Here is a 24774-nt window from a genome sequence, read left to right as displayed (position 1 = left end):
ATGAAGTGGCACAAGGTGCCATCGGTGAAGCAGACAGCAGGCCTCACCAGACATCAACTTTGCTGGAGCCTTGATCTTGGACTTCCCAGCTCCAGAACTGTGAAAAATAACTTTCTGTTGTTTATAAATTGCCCAATCTAAGGTATTTTGTTATAGCAGCCGAACTGAGTAAGACACTTGGGCTGCCTTAACAAAGAACCACTGACTGTGTGGCTTAAACAACAGAAATTTACTTTCTCACTGTTGCGGAGGCTAGAAGTTTAAGATCAAGGTGTCAGCAGGGTTGGTTTCTTCTGAGATCCATGAGGAAGGATCTGTTCCAGGTCTCCCTCCTTGGCTTGTAGGCCACCCTCCTTGGCTGTTTTCTCCCTGTGTCTTCACATCACCTTCCCCCATATGTGTGTTTGTGTCCAAATTTCTTCTTCTTCTTCTTTTTGTTTTCCAGACAGTCTTGCTCTGTCGCCCAGGCTGGAGAGCAGTGACATGATCTCAGCTTACTGCAAACCCCACCTGTCGGGTTCAAGAGATTCTCCTGCCTCAGTCTTCCAAGTAGCTAGGATTACAGGCACCTGCCACCATGCCCGGCTAATTTTTGTATTTTTAGTAGAGATGGGGTTTCACCATGTTGGCCAGGCTGGTCTCGAACTCCTGACCTCAGGTGATCCAACCACCTCGGCCTCCCAAAGTGCTGGGATTATAGGCATGAGCCACCACACCCAGCCCAAATTTCCTCTTTTTATGAGGACCCTAGTCAAGTTAAATTAGTCCCCACCCAAATAACCTCATTTTAACTTAATTACCACTTTACAGACCCCCATCCCCAAATATGGTTACATTCTGAGATAGTGGGGCTTAGGACTTCAACATATGAATTTATGGGAAGACACAGTTTAGCCTATAACAAGTTCATTCTGTTCACCCTGGTGTGGCCAGGGTAGCTTGCAGGCTTCCTTTCTGTCACATGTGGGTACATGTTCCTCTGAGCTTTCCCTCAATGTCTTCTTTTTCTAACCTCTTATGAAAATATTTAAACATGCGGTAGAATACATACCTATCCATGTACCCACCCTCACCTAAATTCAATACTGGCTAATATTTGTCAAGTATCATTTATTTATACATGCACACGTAGGAGACCAGAATATGCCTCCCGTAAATATGAAGGATTGTTGAGCTGAAGACAATTAAGAAGGAGACGGAGAAAGCTCTCTGCCCTCCCTCTATTTGCCTAAAAGCAGGACATAGATTTCCAGAGACAAAAGATATCCTACCCTCCTCTTCTACCAGGGAGGACAAAGGTTAACTACTAAAGACAACATTGGACCGTTTGGGCCTGGAGGTGATACTGGAGGAAATCTACACCAAGGAGCTCTCCTAACCAGCCTTTATCTGCCAATTATTTGCCTTCCCACAAGTTGCCACCCCTAGAGACTCAAAGACTATTTATTATGCTTTTGGCTTCCACCAACACATGGGACAGAGCTGTTTCGGGATGGGACCTGGGTTAGGTTAATTCTAGCTTTTTCTGGGCTGTGAGGTTGGAAGTGGCTTCTCAGCACCCCAGTGGCCATCGGCACCCGGCAGTCTGTGGTGCAGCAGCAACACCAGCTGGTTGCAAAGGCTTTCTCCAGCAGGGCCCGCCCACAGCCCGCTCATGCTCTACCTTAGCAGTAGGAAAGCATTGGCATCCCCAGACAACAGGCTCACCAAGAACTCAAGTGCTCATTCAATAAAACACACACAGTTGAAGGGAAAGTCTGTAATTTGAGTATGCGTGTGGGCAGAACAGTTTCCTACCCCAAAACACTTGATTATTTGTGCTAATGGGGCAGGGGCTGGGGAGGGGGAGTCTGGGTCCCCAGTGTGACCCCCAGACTATTTACACATGGAGGAGCTTTATCTGGCTTTGGGAAGTGTGAGGTCGAGAGGTGATAACTTAGGGTTCCTCCCTGGGCATCAGGGAATCCCTGAAATTCTGTGCACACGTTTTTAGGAGTGGTGATGTATATCTTCCTAGGGAGAGAGGCCCTATTTACTGTCAGATTTTTGAAGGGAGACCCAGACCCCTAAAGGTTAAAAATCATTACTCTTGTGACTAATCCAGATAAAGTTCTGTTGATTTAGTATTAACTTTAGCTAATTTAAAATAAGTTTACCTTTCCTAAGAGATTTCCGTTCAATTAGCTTGGGATTTGGCTAGGTGGTGGGAAAATGTTAAGTAGAGTGAAAAATGTATCACTGATTAACCAGTGGAAATTTATTAACAACAGTTAAGAGCCCTGGGTCTGGAGCAAAACTGCTGAGGTTTCAGGCCCCGTTTTGCTGCTCACTAGCTACATGATCTTGGGCAAGTTATTTAAGCTCTCTGAGCTTCACTTTCTTCCTCTGCAGAATGGGGATGAAAGCAGACTACTACCTCATGGCATGTTTTGAGGATGAAATGAGCTAATAAACACAGTCTTCAGCCCTACATTAGGTAAGCCATTCTTATTATTTGTTCTATTATTTCTTATCTATCTATCTATCTATCTATCTATCTATCTATCTATCTTGAGACAGAGTCTAGCTCTGTTGCCCAGGCTGGAGTACAGTTGTGCGATCTCGGCTCACTACAACCTCTGCCTCCCGGGTTCAAGTGATTCTCCTGCCTCAGCCTCCCGAGTAGCTGGGATTACAAGCGTGGGTTACCACGCCCAGCTAATTTTTGTATTTTTTTGTAGAGACAGGCACCCTTGATTATTTGGCCCAGCTGGTCTCGAACTTCTGCCTTCTCGAACTCCTGATCTGGCCACCTCTGCCTCTGAAAGTGCTGGGATTACAGGTGTGAGCCACTGCACCTGGCCTATTTCTTATTTAACAAGGTGGAATTATTATTGGTGGCAGCGCCTTTGTGGCAGGAAGATGTTAAGGCTGTGTCCCCTACATCAGAGTAGGCTGGGTTCTCCCGTCTCTCTGGGATTCCTCTTTCCTCCCAGACCATCTAAAGCCAGCTTGGTCTTAAGGCTGATTCAAGAACTACTTTTTCAATATCTCCCAGCACATTCCACACTCCAACCCAGTTTATCCCTCTCTTCTCAATAGCCTAAAGCCCCCACGTAAACAAATACCCACACGTATTATGTATATTATAAATGGGCTGGGCGTGGTGGCTCACGCCTGTAATCCCAGCACTTTGGGAGGCCGAGGTGAGTGGATCACGAGGTCAGGAGTTCCAGACCAGCCTGGCCAACATGGTGAAACCCTGTCTCTACTAAAAATACAAAAACTAGCTGGGCATGATGGCCTGTAATCCCAGCTACTCAGGAGGCTGAGGCTGGATAATTGCTTGAACCTGGGAGTCAGAGGTTGCAGTGAGCCGAGATCGAGCCATTGCACTTCAGCTCTAGGTGACAGAGCAAGACTCCATCTCAGAAAAAAAAAAAAAAAAAAAAAAAGAAATGGAGTGCTTTTCCTATATCAGGCACTGTGTGTGTGCATACTTCTATATATAAAACCTCATTTGGTCCTTACAGCAACTCTGTGAGGCATACCTCATACCTTATTAGCCCAGTTTTACAGATGGGGAAATTGAGGCACAGATAGGTAAGTGATTATACCTCAATCCACAAAGCTAGTAAACAGTAAATCTGAGATTAAGATCCGCATATTCAAAGCCAATTCACCTTGCTGTTATTTAGTCATTTACTTCCTTGCAACTTCACTTATGGCATAAGATATTCCTCTTTCTTTCTTTCTTTCTTTTTTTTTTTTTAAATTGAAACAGGGTCTCACTCTGTTGCCCAGGCTGGAGTGCAGTGGCAAGATCATAGCTCACTGCAGCCTTGAACTTCTGGGCTCAAGTGATCCTTTGCCCCAGCCTCCTGAGTAGCTGGGACTACAGGCACGCACCACAATGCCAGCACAATTTTTTAACTTTTTGTACAGATGAGGTCTCACTGTGTTGCCCAGGATGGTCTCAAACTCATGAGCTCAAGTGATCCTCCTGCATTGGCCTCCAAAAGCAGTGGGATTACAGGCATAAGCCACTGTGCTTGGCCAGTATTTTGGTTTTCATATTATGTTAAAAAGTCTATAAATTCCTTTAAGACAGAGATGATTTCTTAGACTATTTTTTTTTTTTTTTTTGAGACTGAGTTTCACTCTTGTTGCCCAGGCTGGAGTGCAATGGCACAATCTTGGCTCACTGCAACCTCTGCCTCCCGCGTTCAAGCCATTCTCCTGCCTCAGCCCCCCAAGTAGCTAGGATTACAGGCATGTGCCACCACGCCTGGCTAATTTTTGTATTTTTAGTAGAGACAGGGTTTCACCATGTAGGTCAGGCTGGTCTCGAACTCCTGACCTCAGGTGATCCACCTGCCTCGGCCCCCCAACGTGCTGGGGGCCGTGTGAGCCACCATGCCCAGCCCTTCTTAGACTATTTTTCATTCCTCATAGAACCTAGGACAATATCTGGGACATAATGGGAACCCAATAAATATTTGTCTATGAATTGTTGACCCATTATATGTAGATGGGAAGCAGCTAAAATATGTTCACTGTGTTTGTTTAATAATGTAACTATTTTCTTATAGTATAAGCAGATTTTTTGGTTTATCATTTCTGCATAACAAGATTTAAACATACATGTTACTATTAATGCTACACCCTTTCTAATGTGTCTATAGAAAGAATAAAAGTATAGGTGAAGTTGGTTGCACAATTATTATCACCACAGCAAGTTGTGCTTGCTCTGAGGCAATTCCTCACTCCGGTTTTAAAATGTTGAGAAGGGTCTGGGTGTGGTGGCTCATGCCTGTAATCATAGCACTTTAGGAGGCCAAGGTGGTGGATCACTTGAGGTCAGGAGTTCGAGACCAGCCTGGCCAACATGGTGAAACCCTGTCTCTACTAAAAATACAAAAACTAGCTGGGTGTGGTGTCAGGTGCCTGTAATCCCAAATACTCGGGAGGCTGAGGCAGGAGAATCGCTTGAATCCAAGGCGAGGAGGTTGCAGTGAGCTGAGATTGTGCCACTTGACTCCAGCCTGGGTGAAAGAGTGAGACTCCATCTCAAAAATAAAATAAAATAAAATAAAATAAAATAAAATATAAATAAAATTAAAAAATTAAATGTTGAGAAGGAAGAAGAGGAATATTCCCTGTTCTAACTTCTTTCCTTTGATCCTCACTCAGTCTTGAGAATAAGTTTATCATCCCCATTCTTATGAGGAAACTGAGGCTCAGAGAGGCCATGCTATTCACCCAGGGAGTGGTGGAATCAGGATTTAAAGGCAGTGTGCTTGTCTCCAAAGCCCCAACTCTTTCTACTAACAGATAATCATCATTTTAAATTCAATACTCTATTAGTTATCCATTACTATGTAACAAATGACCCCTAAAAGTATCAGTTTATTGATAACATTAAACATAAACATTAAACAATAAACATTTATTCTGAGGGTCAGGGAATCTGGGACCAGCTTAGCTGGGTAGCTCTGATGCAGTCTTTCATGAAGTTGCAGCCAGGCTGTTCACTGGGGTTGCAGTCATCTCAAGGCTTGATCGGGGCTGGAAAATCTGTGTATAAACTCACTCAAATGGTTGTTGGCAGGCCTCAGTTCTTTGCTGGCTGTTGGCTAGGGTGTCAGTTCCTTGCTTTCCAGGCCTTTCCGTGGGCTGCCTGCATGTCCTCACAACATGGCGACTGGCTTCCCTTGTGAGTGATGAGAGAGCCCGTGATGGAAGTCACGGTATTTTAAAACCAAATATTGGAAGTAATACACCATTTTTCTGCCTTATGCTGTTGGTCACATAGACCGACTTTGACAGAGTGTGGGAGGAGATTACACAAGGGTGTGAATACCAAAAGGTAAAGATCGCTGGGGCCACCTTGTGGAGGTTGGCTGCCACAAGTACTTGGGCCAATTTTAGGGTCAATTGGATAAGGTCCAAATGGTGGCAACTAACAGTGCTAAGTGCATTGGCCATTTTGCAGGTACTCTTGGGCTTATTCTTTGGGGGGCATATGAAGCCCACTGATGTCTCCCTTGGGCTGTGAATGTACTTGGTACTGTTGGGCCTAATAGAATATTTCTATGAAGTCTACTCTGAAGCTGCAGCCCTGAGTATAGAAGGAGCAGAGAATCCAATGCTTCTATGTTTATTTTTCTTCTAAGAATTTGTACATATTTATAAGGAGACCTGGAACTTGAACTTCCAGCTTCTGTAATTGTAGATAAGGCAATGTGACCTATGGCAGGAAGAGCAGGTTGGGGATCAAGGACTTCGACACTGGAGTCAGAATCTCTACTCTGCCATTTACTAAGTGTGTGACTTTGGAAAGTTATTTCACTTCTCTGAGCTTTCATTTCCTTTACTGTAAAATAGTAATAGCATACGGTTTCTTTTGGGGGTGAGGATTAACTGGGATAAAGCACAATGTGGCAAACTGTGTTTTCCAAATTTGGCTACACCAATATGTAGCTACATATCACATCCTACATGCTCTTTCTACGCTGTGTCATGAGAGGTGGGGTGTATGTCTCCTTCCTTTCTAAGGAATTTAGACAGATCTTTGTAACCGCACAAAGTAATGGAACATGACCAGAGGGATGCTGCCTGATTTCCAGGGTGAGGTCATAAAAGGCAATATGTTTTTCTCGGTTCTGTCTTGGAATACTTGTCCCACCCAACCCCTTTTATCCCCCCTGTTTTGAGACAGAGTTTTGCTCTGTTCCCTGGGCTGAAGTGCAGTGGTAAAATCAGGGCTCACTGTAGCCTCAACCTCCTGGCCTCAAGCAATCTCTCCCACCTCAGCCTCCTGAGTATCTGGGACTACAGGTGTGTGCCACCACACCTGGATAATTTTTAAATTTTTTGTAGAGACAGGGTCTCACTATGCTGCCCAGACTGGTCTCAAACTCCTGGGCTCAAGGGATTCTCCTGCCTTGACCTTCCAAAGCTCTAGGATTACAGACACGAGCTACTGCACGCTGCTGATGCTTGCCTTTTGATCCCAGCTGCCATGTTGTGAGGAAGCCCAGGCCACATAGTGAGGCCAGGTGTGGGTGATCCTGCTGGCCCTTAGTCAACAGCCAGTATGAACTGTTAGGCATGTACATGAAGAAGCCATCAGCCTATTCCAGCCTCCAGCCTTCAAGTTTTTTGGTTGAAGTTTCAGACATTCTGGAGGAGATTAGCCATCTCCACTGTGCTCTGTTTGAATTCCTGGCCCACAGAAAATGCGACAGATAGTAAGATTGTTGTTGTTTTACAGCACAGTGTTTGGAAGTGACTTGCTATGTAGCAATAAATAAGTAATAAATTTGGGTTATACATTTTTAAAAAATGTATGCCTCACTGTAAGATATTTTCAAAACACTGGGCCAAAACTTTGTTTTTTCACAAGATGACTGTTTCCTGGGAGGGTTTGGGGGAAGGGACATTTTGATTTTGTTTTTCCCTGGCTGCTTTTACACATAAGATTACTTACTCTGAGTATAACGTATGTAAGAACAGACTTTTCATTCTCTATCTGTGGAGCTGTCTCATGGATTTCCAGTCCATTGCTGGGGGTTGAGCCACGGCTGTTTCTGGATTTGGCTTATCTTTTGGTTCACTGGTTCATTTGAGTTGTTTTTCAGCATTAATCAATAGGCATCAAGGTTGTTCACATTCATTTCTTGCTCTGCACACAAATGTAATTAGGATCATGTCCACTTTTTTGACATTTTCCTTCTTTTAAAAGTATAACCTTGATTACCAGACCAAGGCAGCTATAGGGGAAAATTAGAGCTCAGGTTGGAGTCAAAGGGCAATTGTTGCACCAGTCCTCCCAGTTTTCCAGGATCCCAGAGTGTCGCATCTTCTTCCTTCCTCTAAAGGTGCCTGCGTATGTGTGTTGGTATGTGTGTGTGGTGGGGTGGGGAGGGAAGATGGGGGAGCTCAGAAGGTCTCCTTTGAGTTCCTGGTGTATCCTGGCCACTATCCATGTCCTCTGGAGGTGGTCCTGGGCTGCCCAGCAAGCATATGGATGTAATGAGGGTGAAGGAAGTGGGAAAGAGGAGCATGTGGCCAGGGCTCTGGCCTGCCTGTGCTTTTAAAAGAAAATTGTGATAAAATACACATAACATGAAATTTACCATTTTAATTATTTTCAAGTGTACAATTTACATTCACATTGTTGTTGTGGAGGCTTTTTTCTCTTTTGTACAATACATCATGACCCTCAACCCATTGTTATCACTGCTATATTCATAGCTAGAGTTTTTCATTATTCCAAAGTGAAAGCCTGTGTCTGTTAATCGTGAACTCCCCTTTCCTCCGTTCCTCTAGCCTCTGGTCACTTCTATTCTACTTTTCGTCTCTATTCTAGGTACTTCATATAAGTGGAATCATACAATATATGTCCTTTTGTGTCTAATTTATTCACTTAGTATAATATTTCCAAGGTTCATCCACTTGTGGCATGTATCAGAATTTCATTCCTTTTTAAGACTGAATTTTGTTCATTAGGATGGCCTAAGGAAAACAGGAAGACTGAATGATATTCCCTGGTATGTATATTTCTCATTTTGTTTATCCATTCCTCCATCAGTAGACATTTGGGTGGTTTCTACCTTTTGGCTATCATAATACTGTTATGAACATTGGCATATATTTATCTGTTTGAGTTCAATTCCTTTATACCCAGAAATGCAATTGCTGGATCATATGGTGATTCTAGCATCCAGAGTCCTGATCTTGGTCTTTACTGTGTCTAAGGATCTATTTTCTGGTGGAATCAGACCAGGAGCTTCCCTGCTATCTCAGCATCCCACGGGGCTATGCAAATTAGGCTCACTGTGCTCTGGTTGTGTTTTATTGAACATTTACTTTGTGCTAGCCTCTGCGCTAAGTATAGTGTCTCTTAAATTACTCTATGAGTAGGTTTGATTATTATCCATATTTTGCAGATTAGAAAACTGAGGCATGGAGATGTTACATAACTGGCCTAAGGGCACACAGATTGCAGGTGCTGAGCTAGGATTTGGACCCAGAGAGCATCATGCTAGTTCCCGTGCATTTAACCCTTATACAATTCTGCCTTTCCAAACAGATTGGCCATTAGATTCATCATCCAGGATTGTATTTGTTTATCTAGGAGAAATGAACTGCTTTAATTATGGTAAAAATCAAAGATGTAAATAAAAAAGCTAATATAAGAAGCCCACTAGTCTCTGTGGTTTAATAGGATACTAGTGGGAGCTCTCTTTCATATATATATGTATACATATATATATATGTTGTTTGTTTGTTTTTGAGACAGGTTCTCACTCTGTTATCCAAACTACAGTACAGTGGGGTAAAACACGGCTCACTGCAGCCTCGATCTCTTGGCTCAAGCTATCCTCCTGCCTCAGCCTCCTGTTTATCTGGGACCATAGGTGCGCACTATGCCTGGTTAATTTTTTAATTTTTATTTTGTAGAGATGAGGTCTCACTATATTGCCCAGGCTGGTCTTGAACTCCTGGCTCAAGCAATCCTCCCACCTTGGCCTCCCAAAGTGCTGGGATTACAAGCGTGAGCCACCATGCTTGGGCTCTCTTTAATATTTATGATAAAAAATTTTTTCTTAGTCTGTAAGGTATATGAGGGAACTTTGTTGTGTATAGGAGCTAGTCTTTTCTCTATATTTGCAAATGTAAATGCTCTATTTAAGATGTGGCACTCACCGGGCACGGTGGCTCACACCTATAATCCCAGCACTTTGGGAAGCTGAGGTGGGCAGACCATGAGCTCAGGAGTTTGAGACAAGCCTGGCCAACATAGTGAAACCCCGTCTCGACTTAAAAATATAAAAAATTAGCCTGGCATGGTGGCGGACGCCTGTAATCCCAGCTACTCGAGAGGCTGAGGCAGGAGAATCGCTTGAACCCAGGAGGTGGAGGTTGCAGTGAGCTGAGATTGCGCCACTGAACTCCAGCCTGGCAACAGAGCGAGACTGCATCTCAAAAAGAAAAAAAAAAAAAGAAAAAATAGATGTGGCACTACATTGCTGTTAAGAATAACCCTGTGGATCTATATAAATTTAGCATGTTGAAACTGTCAATGAAATGTATCACTAGATGGCAGTACAAACCAAGTTTTTAAAACTCCAACTGATTTTTAAATCTGCAAAATAAGTTAAACTGTAGGAAAGCAGCTGCATCATTTTTGACATGATAAGGGCAACTGTATTTAATTCAGAATTGATTTTAATCACCTAGAAGAGAATTCACAATCTTTGTTAAGTCAGAAGGCCTGACAAGTGTAAAGGCTTTTACAAGGAAAGCTGCTCCTAAAATGTAAAAAATTATTGCTTTGGAGGAAGCCAAAGTTTCAAGTAAATGTTTTGACTTGAGAAACTTTGCATCAGCAAGATAGCGTCACATCTACACACTTACTTTTTGAATTCTTTTAGTTTTCCAGCCTGGTTTGGCTAAGAATCACCCTTTACTCCATAATTACAAATGTAACAGCCAACTTTGTCCTCAGGTGAAGTACCCTTCAGTTAATGCCAGAGAAAAATCCAGTGCTTAAATAATGTGGGAAGTTAGGATTGACACACAGGTTGCTTTGACATCTGAGGCCCTGAACTTATTGACTTGGGGTGGGATAACGAAACAGATCTCACCTGTTAGAAGAGGATTCCCAACTTCTTTGAGAGAAGAGTAGCAGGTAGTACGGGGTGAGGTAAACGCATTTACTTATCTTGGTTCATGAGGGTTTGGCTCTCATCTGATGAATTTTAATGTTCTAACTTGTATCCTGACTAGGTGAGAGAATTAATGTTTCATTTCAGAGGAAGCTGTACACTTGCACCTGGATGCCAAATTCTTTCAAAAGAGAAAACTGACTTAGAAAAGGATTTTTCTTTTTGTTTTTCCTCCAGCTGACTTATGTAAGTTATTAGTCTTCTAGAAGGATCACAGGGAACCAGCATCAAAGAAATGGAATCCAGCTAATTCCTCCAAGAAACTGAAGTTTTCAGGACATGACTTGTGAAAGGCAAACATAAGCTGACATCTTTTCACGCTGAACAGCAAGAGCCAAAGTGTATCTGAAAAGCCATTGTCAAAACAAGGAGTGAGAACAGCTGGGGTCAAGACCTAATGAAGTGCATCACTGAGCCTCCCTGAGCCTCAGATTCCTCATTTGTAAAATGAGCATAATAATACCTCACAGGGTAGTTACGACGGCGAATGAGATAATAGGCATGAAGGCACCTGTACACTCCACGGTGCTATCAGAATATTGACTATTAGTGCTTTCATCACAGGACTCCATCCAAACCTCTGCTTTCCCTCACTGCAGTAAGTGGTTGCCCTCCACCCACCCCCAATCTTCTAATAACGTACGCTGGAAACCCAGACATCATCTTTGTCCTCCTTTTCATCCCCCACCCCAGTTGGTCTTTATCCACAGTCTCTTTTTTTTTTTTCTTTTTTGAGACAGAGTCTCACTCTGTCACAGAGGCTGGAGTGCAGTGGCGCGATCTCGGCTCCCTGCAACCTCCACCTCCCGGGTTCAAGCGATTCTCCTGACTCAGCCTCCCAAGTAGCTGGGACTAGAGGCGCCCACCACCACACCCAGCTACTTTTTCTATTTTTAGTAGAGACGAGGTTTCACCATGTTGGCCAGGCTCTTGACCTTGAACTCCTGACCTGGTTTTGCTCCTGACCAGGCTCCTGGTCTTGAACTCCTGACCTCGTGATCCACCTGCCTTGGCCTCCCAAAGTGGTGGGATTACAGGCGTGAGCCACCGCGCCTGGCCCATCCCTCAGTCTCTATTTCCGTAACAGGAAGAATCTCCTAAGTGGGCTCTAATCTAGCCTTGCGTGACTCCATCCTGCTCACTATTAAAGAAATAAGCCTCTTAAAATCACACTTGGATTATTCTTTTCCGTTGTTCAGAAACTTTCAATGGTTTCCCATTGCCTGCAGAATAAAGTCCAACCTTCAAAGTAGCTGGAATTAAAAACCATTAACAATCTGGCCTCCCTACCTAAATAACATCAGTGAGAGGGCCACACAGAAGTCAGACATGTGGAAATTAAAACATGTTTTACTGCTGATAAATGCTGTACTAGAGGATAGGTTATGTGGCCAAAAGAGTTTGCTGACAATTTCTGCTTCCCATTCCCCCAGTCTAGACCTTCGGACACAGTCCGCCTGAGGCTTGCCTTCCTCTCCGTGGTCATTTAAAGTTGACCCTACTCATCCTTTTCCCCCACTGCAGGCTTCCCAAGGGTTCCTGCAGCCCTTGGCATCTGTCTCACTCACCTGTCCCTTCACATGTTCTGCCCTGATGTTTAGCTTCTTTCTTGAGAGTATGCCCTCTTCATAGAAGTCAGAAACTCCTGGCCCACTGGCTAAACCTGATCCCTAGAGGTTTTTCTGACTCTCACAATGTTGGTCTGCACCGTGTTTGACAATGCGTCAACTTACCTGACAATTCATATTCTATTTTTTTTTTTTTTTAGAGGTGGAGTCTCACTCTGTAACCCAGCCTGGAGTGCAGTGGTGAGATCATAGCTCACTGCAGCCTTGACCTCATGGGCTCAAAAAGTCCTCCTGTTGGGACTACAGATGCTTACCACCATGCCTGGCTAATTTAAATTTTTTTTGTAGAGACAGGGTCTCACTGTATTGTCCAGACTGGTCTCAAATTCCTGGCCTCCACCAGTCCTCCCACCTCATTCTCCCAAAGTGCTGGGATTGTAGGCATGAGCCACTGCGTCCGCCTATATTCTAAAAAAATTCTGCTGAGAAACTAGGAAAGCTAGCAGCCTTGGTTTCTCAGGTTTGACTTGCAGCAATTGACTTCTTGTAAATGTTGCCTATATTGCTTTCTCTACCACCTCAACATCAACTTTTTCCTAATTCACTGCTCATATTTCTGCTATTTCATGAAGATTGCTCTTGTTAATGTCACCAAGAGCCTCCACAATTGCCAAATCCAGTAGTTTGTCTCTGCTTTTGTCTTACTTGCCCTTTCGGCAGCGTTTGCCACTTAATCATGCTTTTCTTTTTTCTTTTTTAGACAGGATTTCACTCTGTCACCCAGGCTGGAGTGCGGTGGTGCAATCTTGGCTCACTGAAACCTCTGCCTCCTGGGTTCAAGCTATCCTCCCACCTCAGCATCCTGAGTAGCTGGAACTACAGGCGAGGGCCACCATGCCTGGCTAATTTTTGTATTTTTAGTTGACCAGGCTGGTCTCAAACTCCTGACCTCAGGTGATCTGCCCACCTTGGCTTCCCAAAGTGCTGGGATTACAGGCATGAGCCACCATGCCTGGTCGACACTTAATCATTCTCTACTTGTTTTTTTAAAATTTTCTTTTTACAATGTCACTCTCAGGATATCTACTTTTTAAAATACTTTTTCTCCCCCTTGGATTCCCTAACAACCCATTTTGCGGGTCCCTCTTAATCTACTTGGCTGACTCCTGTCCAAGTCAGGTGGTCTGGGCTTGGTCTAGCATCCTCTTCTCTATTTGTACATTATTCCTAAATGATTTCATCTAGTGTCAAAGCTTTAAAAGCTATCTATTTGCCATGACTACTAACTTTGGATTTGTAGCCTCGGCTCCTCCCTAGAACTCTACTAATGGCCTACTTGATATCTAAAAACGAATTTCTTTCTTTCTTTTTTTTTTTGAGACAGAGTCTCACTCTGTCACCCAGGCTGGAGTGCAATGGCGTGATCTTCGCTCACTGCAACCTTCGCCTCCTGGGTTCAAACAATTCTCCTGCCTCAGCCTCCCAAGTAGGCATGAGTAGGATTGCTAATTTTTGTATTTTTAGTAGAGACGGGGTTTCGTCATGTTGGCCAGGCTGGTCTCAAAACTCCTGACCTCAGATGATCCGCCCACCTTGGCCTCCCAAAGTGCTAGGATTACAGGCGTAAGCCACTGCTCCTGGCTATGAAGTGAATTTCTAATAAGCAGCTTAAACTTAAACTTCACAAAAAAGAAGTTTTGGAGTTTTATCTCCCAAACCCCTGCTTCTTCTCCTCTTCTTCCTTTCTCAGTAAATAGCACCACTATCTACCCTCAGAGCAAAAAAAAAACCTAGTAGCTCTCTCTCCTCATCTTCTACATTCAATCCCTCAACAAGTCTTATGTTCCAAAAACACACTTCTCTTTAGCAGATGCCATGATGTGCTACGCAGAGCCCTTCCCAGGACTGCAGGACTTATTCCCACAGCTGCTGGGCATGCTGCTACCTCACAGCCCTCTGCCTTCTCTGCAAATTGCCCTCAGCTGCAGAGAGCCACCTTACCCAAGATCACATCCCTTCCTGATTGCATATAAAGGCCCACTCCCTCAGTAACCCAAGACAACTCTGGAAGGCCACCCCAGCACATTCCAGTGCTGCATGTGGGGTCAGCTAAGGCCCTCATGGAGACTGCCTCAGAGCCCAGTATCTCCTCCTGCCTAGATTGTGTCCTTCCCTTCCCTTCTGGAAACCAAATCTGCAACATTATCCCAAGTGTACCTGCCTCTTTCCATCTTGCTGTTACGATTTTGGTTAAGCCACTACCTTCTCTCACCTTGACTGCTGCATTGCCTTTCCCCGTCTCCTTGCTTTTGCTCTTCATTCGACCATTCATTTTTTTCACAGCTGTCAGCTATTGATACTGTTTTGCTCTGTCCCCACCCAAATCTCATTTTGAATTGTAACCCCCACAATTCCTGGTATTGTGGGAAGAACTCGGTGGGAGGTGACTGAATTTTGGGGGCGGGTCTTTCCTGTGCTGTTCTCGTGATAGTAAATGAGTCTCATGTGATCTGGTGGTTTATTTATTTTATTTTATTTTATTTTATTTTATTTATTTATTTTTTGAGACAGAGTCTCGCTCTGTCGCCCAGGCTGGAGTGCAGTGGCGCGATCTTGGCTTACTGCAAGCTCGGCCCTCTGGGTTCACACCATTCTCCTGCCTCAGCCTCCTGAGTAGCTGGGAATACAGGCGCCCGCCACCTTGCCTGGCTAATTTTTTGTATATTTAGTAGAGATGGGGTTTCACCGTGTTAGCCAGGGTGGTCTAGATTTCCTGACCTCGTGATCCGCCCGCCTCCACCTCCCAAAGTGCTGGGATTACAGGCGTGGGCCACCGCACCCGGCGAGATCTGATGGTTTAAAAAAAACAAGAGCTCCCCTGCACAAGCTCTCTCTTTGCCTGCTGCCATTCATGCAATATGTGACTTGCTCCTTCTTGCCTTCTGCCATGATTGTGAGGCCTCCCCAGCCATGTGGAACTGTGAGTCCAATTAAACCTTTTCTTTTGTAAATTGCCCAGTCTTGGGTACGTCTTTATCAGCAGTATGAAAATGGACTAATACAGCTATGTTTTATTTTTTATTTTTTTAGGGATAGAGTCTTGCTCAGTCCATTCTTAGCTGGAGTACAGTGGCACAATCATAGCTCACTGCAGCTTCAAACTCCTGGGCTGAAGCAGTCCTCCCACCTCAGCCTCCCACCTCAGCCTCACGAGAAGCTGGGACTACAGGCATGCGTTATCATGCCAGGCTGATTTTTGTTTTTTATTTTTTTCAAGATGGGGGTCTTCATACGTTGCCCAGGTTGGTCTAGAACTCTTGGCTTCAAGCGATCCTTTTGCCTTGGCCTCCCAAAGTGCTGGGTTACAGGTGTGAGCCACTGCACCCAACCCTAGTTATCTTTTTAAGATATTCTGTTTATTTTATCTTATTTCATTAGATTATATTTGATACAAAAAAGTAACATATATACAATTTAAGAAGTGTAAAACAAATGAGCCTATGAACTGTCCACTCAAGTTCTGAACTATTGACATAGCCTGTATGCATTTCCCTGATTGTAATCCCTCCCTACTCTCCAGAAGTAACCACAATTCTGGATTTTTTTTTTTTTGTTATTCCTATACTTACATCTTTATAATTGTAGCATAGATGTATTTATTGCTAAACAATATACAGTTTAGTTTTTCTTTTTTTTGAGATTTATATGTGGAGCCATAGTATATTTTCTGCAATTTGTTTTTTTCCCCATTCAACATTGTATTTCTGATCTAATGTAATCATTTATATTGATGTTTGTAACTGAGGTTTATTCATTTCCATGCTTACAGAGGTATTAAATTAGTCAATTAAAAATACTGCAAATTGTAAATAGTTTATTTATCTTTGTTGATGGACATTTTCCTTATATTTTTAGCCATCTGTTAGACGAAGGTTTTCCATTTTTGTACATGGTTTTTGGTGCTTATGTGCAAGAATTTCTCCAGCATATATACCTAGGAATAAAATTGATGAATTTAGTGCATGCAAATGTTCAGTTGTAGAAGATAACGCCAAGTTGTTTTTCTTTTTCTCTCTCTCTTTTTTTTTTTGGACAGAGTCTCATTCTCACCCAGGCTAGAACCGCCTCCGGGGTTCAAGCAATTCCTGTGCCTCAGCCTCCGGAGTAGCTGAGATTACAGGCACACGCCACCATGCCCAGCTAATTTTTGTATTTTTAGTAGAGATGGTGTTTCACCATGTTGGCCAGGCTGGCCTCGAACTCCTGACCTCAAGTGATCCGCCCACCTTGGCCTCCCAAAGTTCTGGGATTACAGGGATGAGCCACTGCGCTTGGTCTATTTTGACAGTTATTTTATCTCAGCACTTTAAATATTTCATGCTAATGTATCTGGTATTTATTGTTGGTCCAGAAATTATTCCTTTGTAGGTGGTGCAAAGGATCAGCACAAGAGTTTTGACCTGCTCCGTTTCCGACCTGGGCCGGTTCACCCCTCCTTAGGCAACCTCGCGGTTCCCCGCTACAGGGAGGTCACCCTCTTGATGCTGAATTTAGCACGGACACCTGATGGGCACAGTGCACTGCTGCCCAGAGCTCCCAGGCTCAAGCCATCCTCCTGCCTCAGCCTCCAAGTCGCCACGACCACAGGCACACACCCTGAGGTATGCCATTTTTCTTTGGTTCTTGTTATGGTAGTTCCTCTGTCTTTTCCCTGTATTTTTACTGTCATGTCTTCCTTTATATTTATCTTGTTTGATATCTGTTGTGCTTCCTATATGTGTGGATTCATATCTTTATCATTTTTGAAAAATTTTCAGACATTTTCTATTCAAATATTGCCTTTCCCTTATTCTATTTCTCCTGTTGGAAATCTGGTTAGATGTCTGTGTCTTCTCTATTGTTTAACCTCTTTGTCATCTTCCAACCCCTTGGCTTTTTGTATTGTATTCTGTGTAATTTCTTTACACAGTAGATAGCTATCTACTACTAGTAGATAGTAGAAAGATAGTTCTACTACTAGTAGAAAGTAGAACTATCTACTAGTTCACAGCTCCTCTCTTCAGTTATACCCGTTTGTAATTTACACATTGTACTTTAAATTTCAATGATTATAGTTTTAATTTCTAAGACTTAAAAAATTTTCCTTCTAATCTATCTGATTATATGTAATGTACTCTTTATTGTATTCATTGTTTTAGACGCTGTCTTTATTTCCTTAACATGTAAAACATGATAATTTTATATTGTGTATCTGGTAATTCCACTATCTAAAATCTGTAGGGTAATAAGTCGGCTGTTAGTTATATCTGCTGATTATCGCTTATGGCTTATTTGTATTTTTAGTAATTTTTATTTTTATTTTTGAGACGGAGTCTCGCTGTCTCCCAGGCTGGAGTGCAGTGGTGCGATCTTGGCTCACTGCAAGCTCCGCCCCCCGGGTTCACGCCATTCTCCTGCCTCAGCCTCCCGAGTAGCTGGAACTACAGGCGCCCGCCACCACCCCCAGCTAATTTTTTTTTTTGTATTTTTAGTAGAGACAGGGTTTCACCGTGTTCTCCAGGATGGTCTCGATCTCCTGACCTCGTGATCCGCCCGCCTCGGCTTCCCAAAGTGCTGGGATTACAGGCGTGAGCCACCGCGTCCAGCCATATTTAGTAATTTTAAAATTGCAATTGCATACTTTGTTGAGCTTAATTGGTGAGAGCTATGAGAGAGATGCTTTCCTCTAGACAACATATGCTTGTATCTGCCTGGTACCAGGGGCCCTAAAAAGCCCTTTAATTTCTTGGTTGGGGTTTCTTTGACCATATGGAGAGTGTAAGACTGAATTCCATACTTGACGGGGGCAGGCATATGATAAATTTCAAGGGGTCATTATTATTATTATTTTTCTGTCTAGAGCGAGTGTGGAGATGGTGTTCTTGATAGATTTCTTTTGCTAGCATGAGGATTTTTCCTAGACCACTCTTGCCTAGGATGTAGCCATCTTCAAGCATCCTGCTTTAGGATGTGAATGTCAAATTTAACTCACCTACTTCCAGTGGCCCAACGCTTAATCTTCCATTCCCTACTTTGTTATACAGATTTACCTTCAGGCAAGCCCAGTTTTTGCCTTTGCTTACATTTCACACCTAGTTTTCAGCTCACTTCACTTCTTTTTTGAAATGCTTTTGGAATTTCCCTTACTTTCTTGTAATCTAAGCTGTGTGTTAAAAATAAACTTATTGTAATTTATCTAAGATTTAATAGTATGGCATAAGAAAGGCTTTTTAGAGGCTGGGCTCAATGGCTCACGCCTGTAATCCCAGCACTATGGGAGGCCAAGGTGGGTGGATAATGAGGTCAGGAGTTCAAGACCAGCCTGGCCAACATGGTGAAACCCCATCTCTACTAAAAATACAAAAATTGGCTGGGCATGGTGGTGTGGAGGTTGTAGTTAGCCAAGATCGCCCCACTGCACTCCAGCCTGGGTGACAGCGCCAGATTCCATCTTAAAAAAAAAAAAAAAAAAAAGTCTTTTTAGAGTGTCTAGTTTATACTGCTAGATGCAGAAACCAAAAGTAATCTTTTAGAAATGTGAAATAGTTTACATCACTCTTCTGCTTAAGATCCTCCAGTGACTTTTTCTCACACTGAAAATGTACAAACTATCCTGGCCTACAAAGCCCAGAGCTGGGTCCTAGCTTAGCCCACGTGGCTCCCCACTCTGCCACCTTGCCGTTCCCAGTATGGCATGCCTTCTGCTTTTTTCACATGTGGCTTTTAAACGTTTGTTCAGGTCTCACTCTAAATGCCACCTTTTCAGGGAGGCCTTACCTGACTTCTCTCTCCATTTCTCTGTCAATCACCCTGTTTTAATTCTCTTTAGGGCATCTATTATTAGCTGATATTTTCCTGTCTATTGTCTGTCATCCCCTACTAGAACATAAGACCTATGAAAGGAAAGCAGGGTTTTGTGTGATTCACCACTATCTTCTCAGAGTTTAGAACAGTTCTTGGCACATAGTAGGAACTCAACACATATTTGTTGAATCATTAGAGCTGAGCGTTGACTACTTATTCCCTTTAAACAGGACCTAGGCTCTTCAGTGCTCCACAGTTCCCACTACTTCCTTTTAAAAATTTATTTTATTTTATTTAAAAAAATTATTGTTTTTTTTTATTTTCAGAGAAGGGATCTCACTATATTGCCTAGGCTGGTCTCACACTCCTGGACTCAAGTGATCCATCTGCCTCAGCCTCCCAAAGTGCTGGGATTAGAGGCCACTGTGCCAGGCCAGTTCCCACTACGCCCTATTATCTCCCCAGCTGAGCTTGCTTTGTGAATTTATTGGCCCTTGTACGCGTTTGAATTTTCAATCCCTGCTCATAAATGTCACTCTAATTGTCTTCAGGATCTTCAGAGCAGAGACTTTGTTTTATGTTTCTTTTCTTCCTTCAGTGTCTTGCATATAGTAGAAGGGGAAGGAATGAACATTCACTGAATATCCCCTACCTGTCAAGCACAACAACAGTATAGTTTAATTTATATCCTTACAACAATGCTATGGAGCTGAGTAATATTATTTATATCTATTTTACCAATGAGGACACTGAGGCTTAGAGTTGTTCAGAGTCATATAGTAAACCAAGGATCAGGGATTGGAACCCACTCAGACAACATATACCCAGTATGAAGTGTTGTTGCTTCATATACCCAGTATGAAGGGTTGCTCATGTGCGAGGAATGGTTGGTTGTTTTCAATTTGCAAAGGGGAGATTGGGCAATTGGATATTACAGGTCAAGTTTTACTTGAGTAGTCCAGCTATTTATTTAGTTATCAATTTCATTCCACTGAGTGTATGGAGAATTAGCTGGAGATATTCCTACATTGGCCAGAAGAGGCTTTGGAGATGTTAACCATGCCTTCTACATGAGAGTCCTGCTGTTGACAGATATGGAATCCAACAGCAGGGAGATTTTCCGAGATAGTTACTTCAGTGGAACCATCAGCTGTCACCAGATCACTGGACAAAGACAGAAACTGAATGCACCAAATATGTACCACGCCACCAAAAATTATTTTAAGTAACAAAATCTTATTTTTATTTTTATTTTTTTACAGAAATTCAGATATTCCAACAAATTTCTTTACATTTCTTTGACCTTAAAAAAATTACACACAACTTTTGGACACAATACAACAGAACAGAATGAGAAAGGGAGTCACTTTTTTTGTTTTTTTTTTTAAAAAGATAAAAACCTACTTCTTATATATAATTAACAATTAGTGATTTACATGTGTATTACCTATATACAAATGGTACATCGTCAATGATCCATCTTCAGAGCACTGTGGTATGCTAAATTACACTTAGGTTTTATGGCAAAAACTTTTTTAAAACATTCACATGTGGATAGGAAGTACTTTCTTAGTTTTGTTCACACCGCTGTTAGTGATGTAGGACTCCTGATGGAATTTGTAGTTTGCATGGATTAGAGAAAGCCAATACCTTTTGTTTTTATTGTAGATAAAGTAGACAGGTACCTCCCTTCAAATAAAATATGAATTCTTGAAAAGTTGTGTGTAATTAAATTTAGTAAGTAGGGTGTTATGGATGCAGTAGGGAGCTAACACTTAAAGCAACAAATAATCCTCAGAATGACTAATACTTTAGTTGTACATACTAAGTATTCCCTTAATTTGGTTCTTTAGAAAAGCCACATCTCTGTGAATTGGGTTTTACTCCTTTGAGCACACCCATAATATGCTTTTAGCCATTTGAAACATAATGCCATTTATGGTGAAAAGATGGCCCGTACCAGAAACATTTGGCTAAAATAGGAATATGTTCCTAACAGAGAGAGGGTAAGAGAAGTGAACCCTGATCTGTATCACTTCTTGTGTTATCCTCCATCTGATGTTCTAGTGATATACACTGATTTGTTCTTAATTTTGAATATATGAATAAAAGCATTCTACATGTCCATGTTTTCTGCTCAGGTATAGAACATGGTTTGGCTTCCATTAAGTACCCTTGCATGTATTTTAGCTTGTGTTCATTCTCAGGCAATGGGCTATTTCAATATTAAATATTTCTTTGTTGTTGGATATTAGCAGGATATGTGGTGAGGGTGATGATGGGGGAAGCCTGGGAGCAAATAATTGTTGAAGTCAACTGGTTAGTTGTTAACTACTTCCAGATGTCAGCCAACTAAAATGAATCTGAGTATGTTTGAAACCAACATTAGTAAACAAAAAGGTAACTTATTCCTACTGAGTTTTTTTCAACCTGTATAAGTATATAGTCATTTATTTCTAAGGCTATTAAATTATTATTTATTTTGTTAGTACCACTTACTATTATTTAGAAATATGTTTAATGGAATGATTTTGAAAAAAAATAAAAATGAGTGCCCATCAGTAAGGGAAATAGAAGACATGGATTTCTGATAACATGTATGGCAAAGAAATAGGAAAAAAGTAGGAGACATTTTAGATACTTATTTATAAAGTATATTAAATTCCTATGCATATACTAGGGAGAATTAGAAAAAAAGTGTTTATTTGATAGTAGCCTATAATATTACACGTGAGCTTCCAAGGTGAAAATGAACTTTTCCTATATTTTTCAGAGTTCCTTGATGCTGTTTCCTGAAAGATAGGGAAATCTATGTTGCTTGGGAACCTATGATGTAAAGATGTACTTCCTGTAATATACAGCTTGATGGAGTAATAGTATATGGCATAAACACTTTCTCAGTAATAACTTGTGTGGACAGATTAAACAGAACACAGACCTGGTAAAAAGTTTGAAGCGTTACGTCTCTTAATAACTGAGTGGTTGTAACTAATTACACAGTAAAGTAAATGAATGGTAGAGATGAAGAACCAAAGGTCACGGCTCCTATGAAAACATTCAGAGGCATTTTCTAAGATGCTTCCTCAATAAATGACGCTTGATCAGCCCCTTGGCTATTGAGATAGGAATAATTTAGAACTAACTGCCTTTTTAAAATTCTGTTGAAAGGTTAAAGCTTTTTGTTTTCAGTTTGATTTAAAAAGGACAGTTTACAAACCTCAGTACGTATATATTTTACATGTTAACTCTAGAGCATTTATATTCCTCTTCCTTAATATATTTCCTGAATATGATTTTTCATGAACGTTTTCTGATCTCATCCAATGAGTTTCCAATGAGCTGGTGTTTAATCCACGATCACATCTCTTTCCAGAAAATCACTCCCATCTCTGCTGATCTAGATTTAGAAAGTGCGTTGACAAGTGAATGTTCCATTCTTGTTCATATTCATCTATATACTCTGATCTCTCTCAGGCATATTCCTTCTTGATGTTGATGTACAAAAGCTGTTATTCGATTTGTTTAGCTGTTATTCGATTTGTTTTGTGCTCATTCTAGAGAATATTGGCTTAGCAGAACTGCAGAAATGGGAGGGAAGAGAGAGAAAAAGGGTGGGGGGAGAGAAAAAAATACATCATTTTCTGTCTGCAAGATTTTTGTGCATAATATTTGTCATGGAAAAACTATACCAATGAATGGTTCAAATGCATTTTGCATTTGTTACCAAACAATACTGAAAAGTTTGAGATTTCTGTTCCATTCAACCCACAGTATAGTCTTCCCAGCAAGAAGAACATGCGTATTCCCTCCATCTGGGTCAAGATTAGAGGCTGCTTTGAAGGAGCAAGGAAAAATGTGGACCATTCCCAAGTATCACTGACTTTTCTGCTTAGCATGGAAAAACGTGTCGCTTGAGTGTTTTCCTTTCCTTTCCAAGTTTTATTTATTTGAACTCAACATTATAGCAGCTATAGAAGAAATTATTATAAAGATTAATCACCCACAATTCAATCACTTGAACACAACTGTTTTCTTTCAGACCCCAGGGTAGTGACACCCATACCTGCGGGAGGAAGAGGGGAGAAGGAAGCCTCTGGCAGGGCAGATGTCTCCCTGGGAAGATCCTGAGCTCTCTTACAGGAAGGGAACATTTGCGGCCAGTTTCACAAAACCTGTATCAATACAGCTAGACCTCAAACAGTATGATTAACCCTATTCTTTGAATGATTTTCATAGATTTTTGTCACTGTGAACCAGGGGTTAAGGGTATCTTATATATTGGGAAGTTGGGTAAATATAGCTAGCTGGTCACGGTGTGGCATATTTGGGCCAAAAGGAAACAGCCTGTTAGGCTTTGCATCATAGAGCACTTTATTTTTTATTTATTTGTTTTTATTTTTATTTACTTTTGAGATGGAGTCTCACTCTGTCACCCAGGCCAGAGTGCAGTGGCATGATCTTGGTTCACTGCAACCTCTGCCTCCCAGGTTCAAGTGATTCTCCTGCCTCAGCCTCTCGAGTAGCTGGGATTACAGGCATGTGCCACCACACCTGGCTGATTTTTGTATTTTTAGTAGAGACAGGGTTTTGCCATGTTGGCTAGGCTGGTCTCGAACTCCTGACCTCAAGTGATCCACCTGCCTCGGCCTCCCAAAGTGCTGGGATTATAGGCATGAACCACTGTGCCCAGCCGAGGTTTTGTATCACAGAACACTTTAAAACACAAGATAAGATATGGTTTCTGAATGTGTGCTAGAAAATCCTCTGGATCATTCTGTTGTTGTTTTTGGTATGTTCCCCCTTGTTTTTCAACACACTTAAAAAATCGTATCCACATTATGATCTTAATGAACTTTTCTCAGCAAGAGAACTCACGGTTACTTTAATGTACCCAGACTACACAGAGGATAATTGAAATATGATCATGTCATAATGATGATTAGTCTATAATGATTATCTGAGATTGAGTCATGCTGGCAGAAGCCCTACGGAAAGGAATACTTTCTTTAGATATTATTAAAAGCAGAACAATCAACCACTGTGGAAAGCAGTTTAGAAATTTCTCCAAGAACTTAGAACTATCATTCAACCCAGCAATCCCATTAGTGGCTATATGCCCAAAGGAAAATAAATCCTTCTACCAAAAAGACACATGCACTCATATGTTTGTTGCAGCACTATTAACAATAGCAAAGACATGGGATCAACCTAGGGGCCCATCAGTAGTGGACTGGATAAAGAAAATGTGGTACATATACACCATGGAATACTATGTGGCCATAAAAAAATTGGCTGGGCACTGTGGCTCATGCCTGCAATCCCAGCACTTTGGGAGGCCAAGGTGGGCGGATCACCTGAGGTCAGGAGTTCAAGACCAGCCTGGTCAATATGGCGAAAACCCATCTCTACTAAAAATACAAAAATTAGCTAGGCATGGTGGCAGGCATCTGTAGTCTCAAGCTACTTGGTAGGCTGAGGCAGGAGAATCACTTGAACCCGGGAGGCAGGGGTTGCAGTGAGCCGAGATCACACCACTGCACTCCAGCCTGGGTGACAGAGCAAGACTCTGTCTCAAAAAAAAAAAAAAAAAGTATAAGTAGAGGGATGAATAGGGAGACCACAGAGGGCCATCTATGTGTGTGTGGGGC

The 24774-nt window shown here is 42.1% G+C and overlaps 1 protein-coding gene across 2 annotated transcripts in view; it reads right to left on the bottom strand.

Annotated features, from left to right (window-relative positions):
- Positions 1-20342: 20342 nt before the first annotated feature.
- The window catches only part of LHFPL3 (LHFPL tetraspan subfamily member 3), a 589720-nt gene continuing 585288 nt past the window's right edge, over positions 20343-24774 (bottom strand). The window contains exon 3 of one of the 2 annotated variants that reach the window (XM_054496486.1): positions 20343-22704. In XM_054496486.1, coding sequence (XP_054352461.1) covers positions 22676-22704 — 29 coding nt within the window. In that variant the 3' untranslated portion in view covers positions 20343-22675. The remainder of the gene's footprint in view (positions 22705-24774) is intronic. The other variant, XM_054496487.2, reaches the window with a different exon arrangement.

The sequence above is a fragment of the Pongo pygmaeus genome, chromosome 6, assembly GCF_028885625.2.
Source record: "Pongo pygmaeus isolate AG05252 chromosome 6, NHGRI_mPonPyg2-v2.0_pri, whole genome shotgun sequence".
Taxonomy (NCBI): Eukaryota; Metazoa; Chordata; class Mammalia; order Primates; family Hominidae; genus Pongo; species Pongo pygmaeus.
This window is presented reverse-complemented; position numbering and strand designations above follow the sequence as displayed.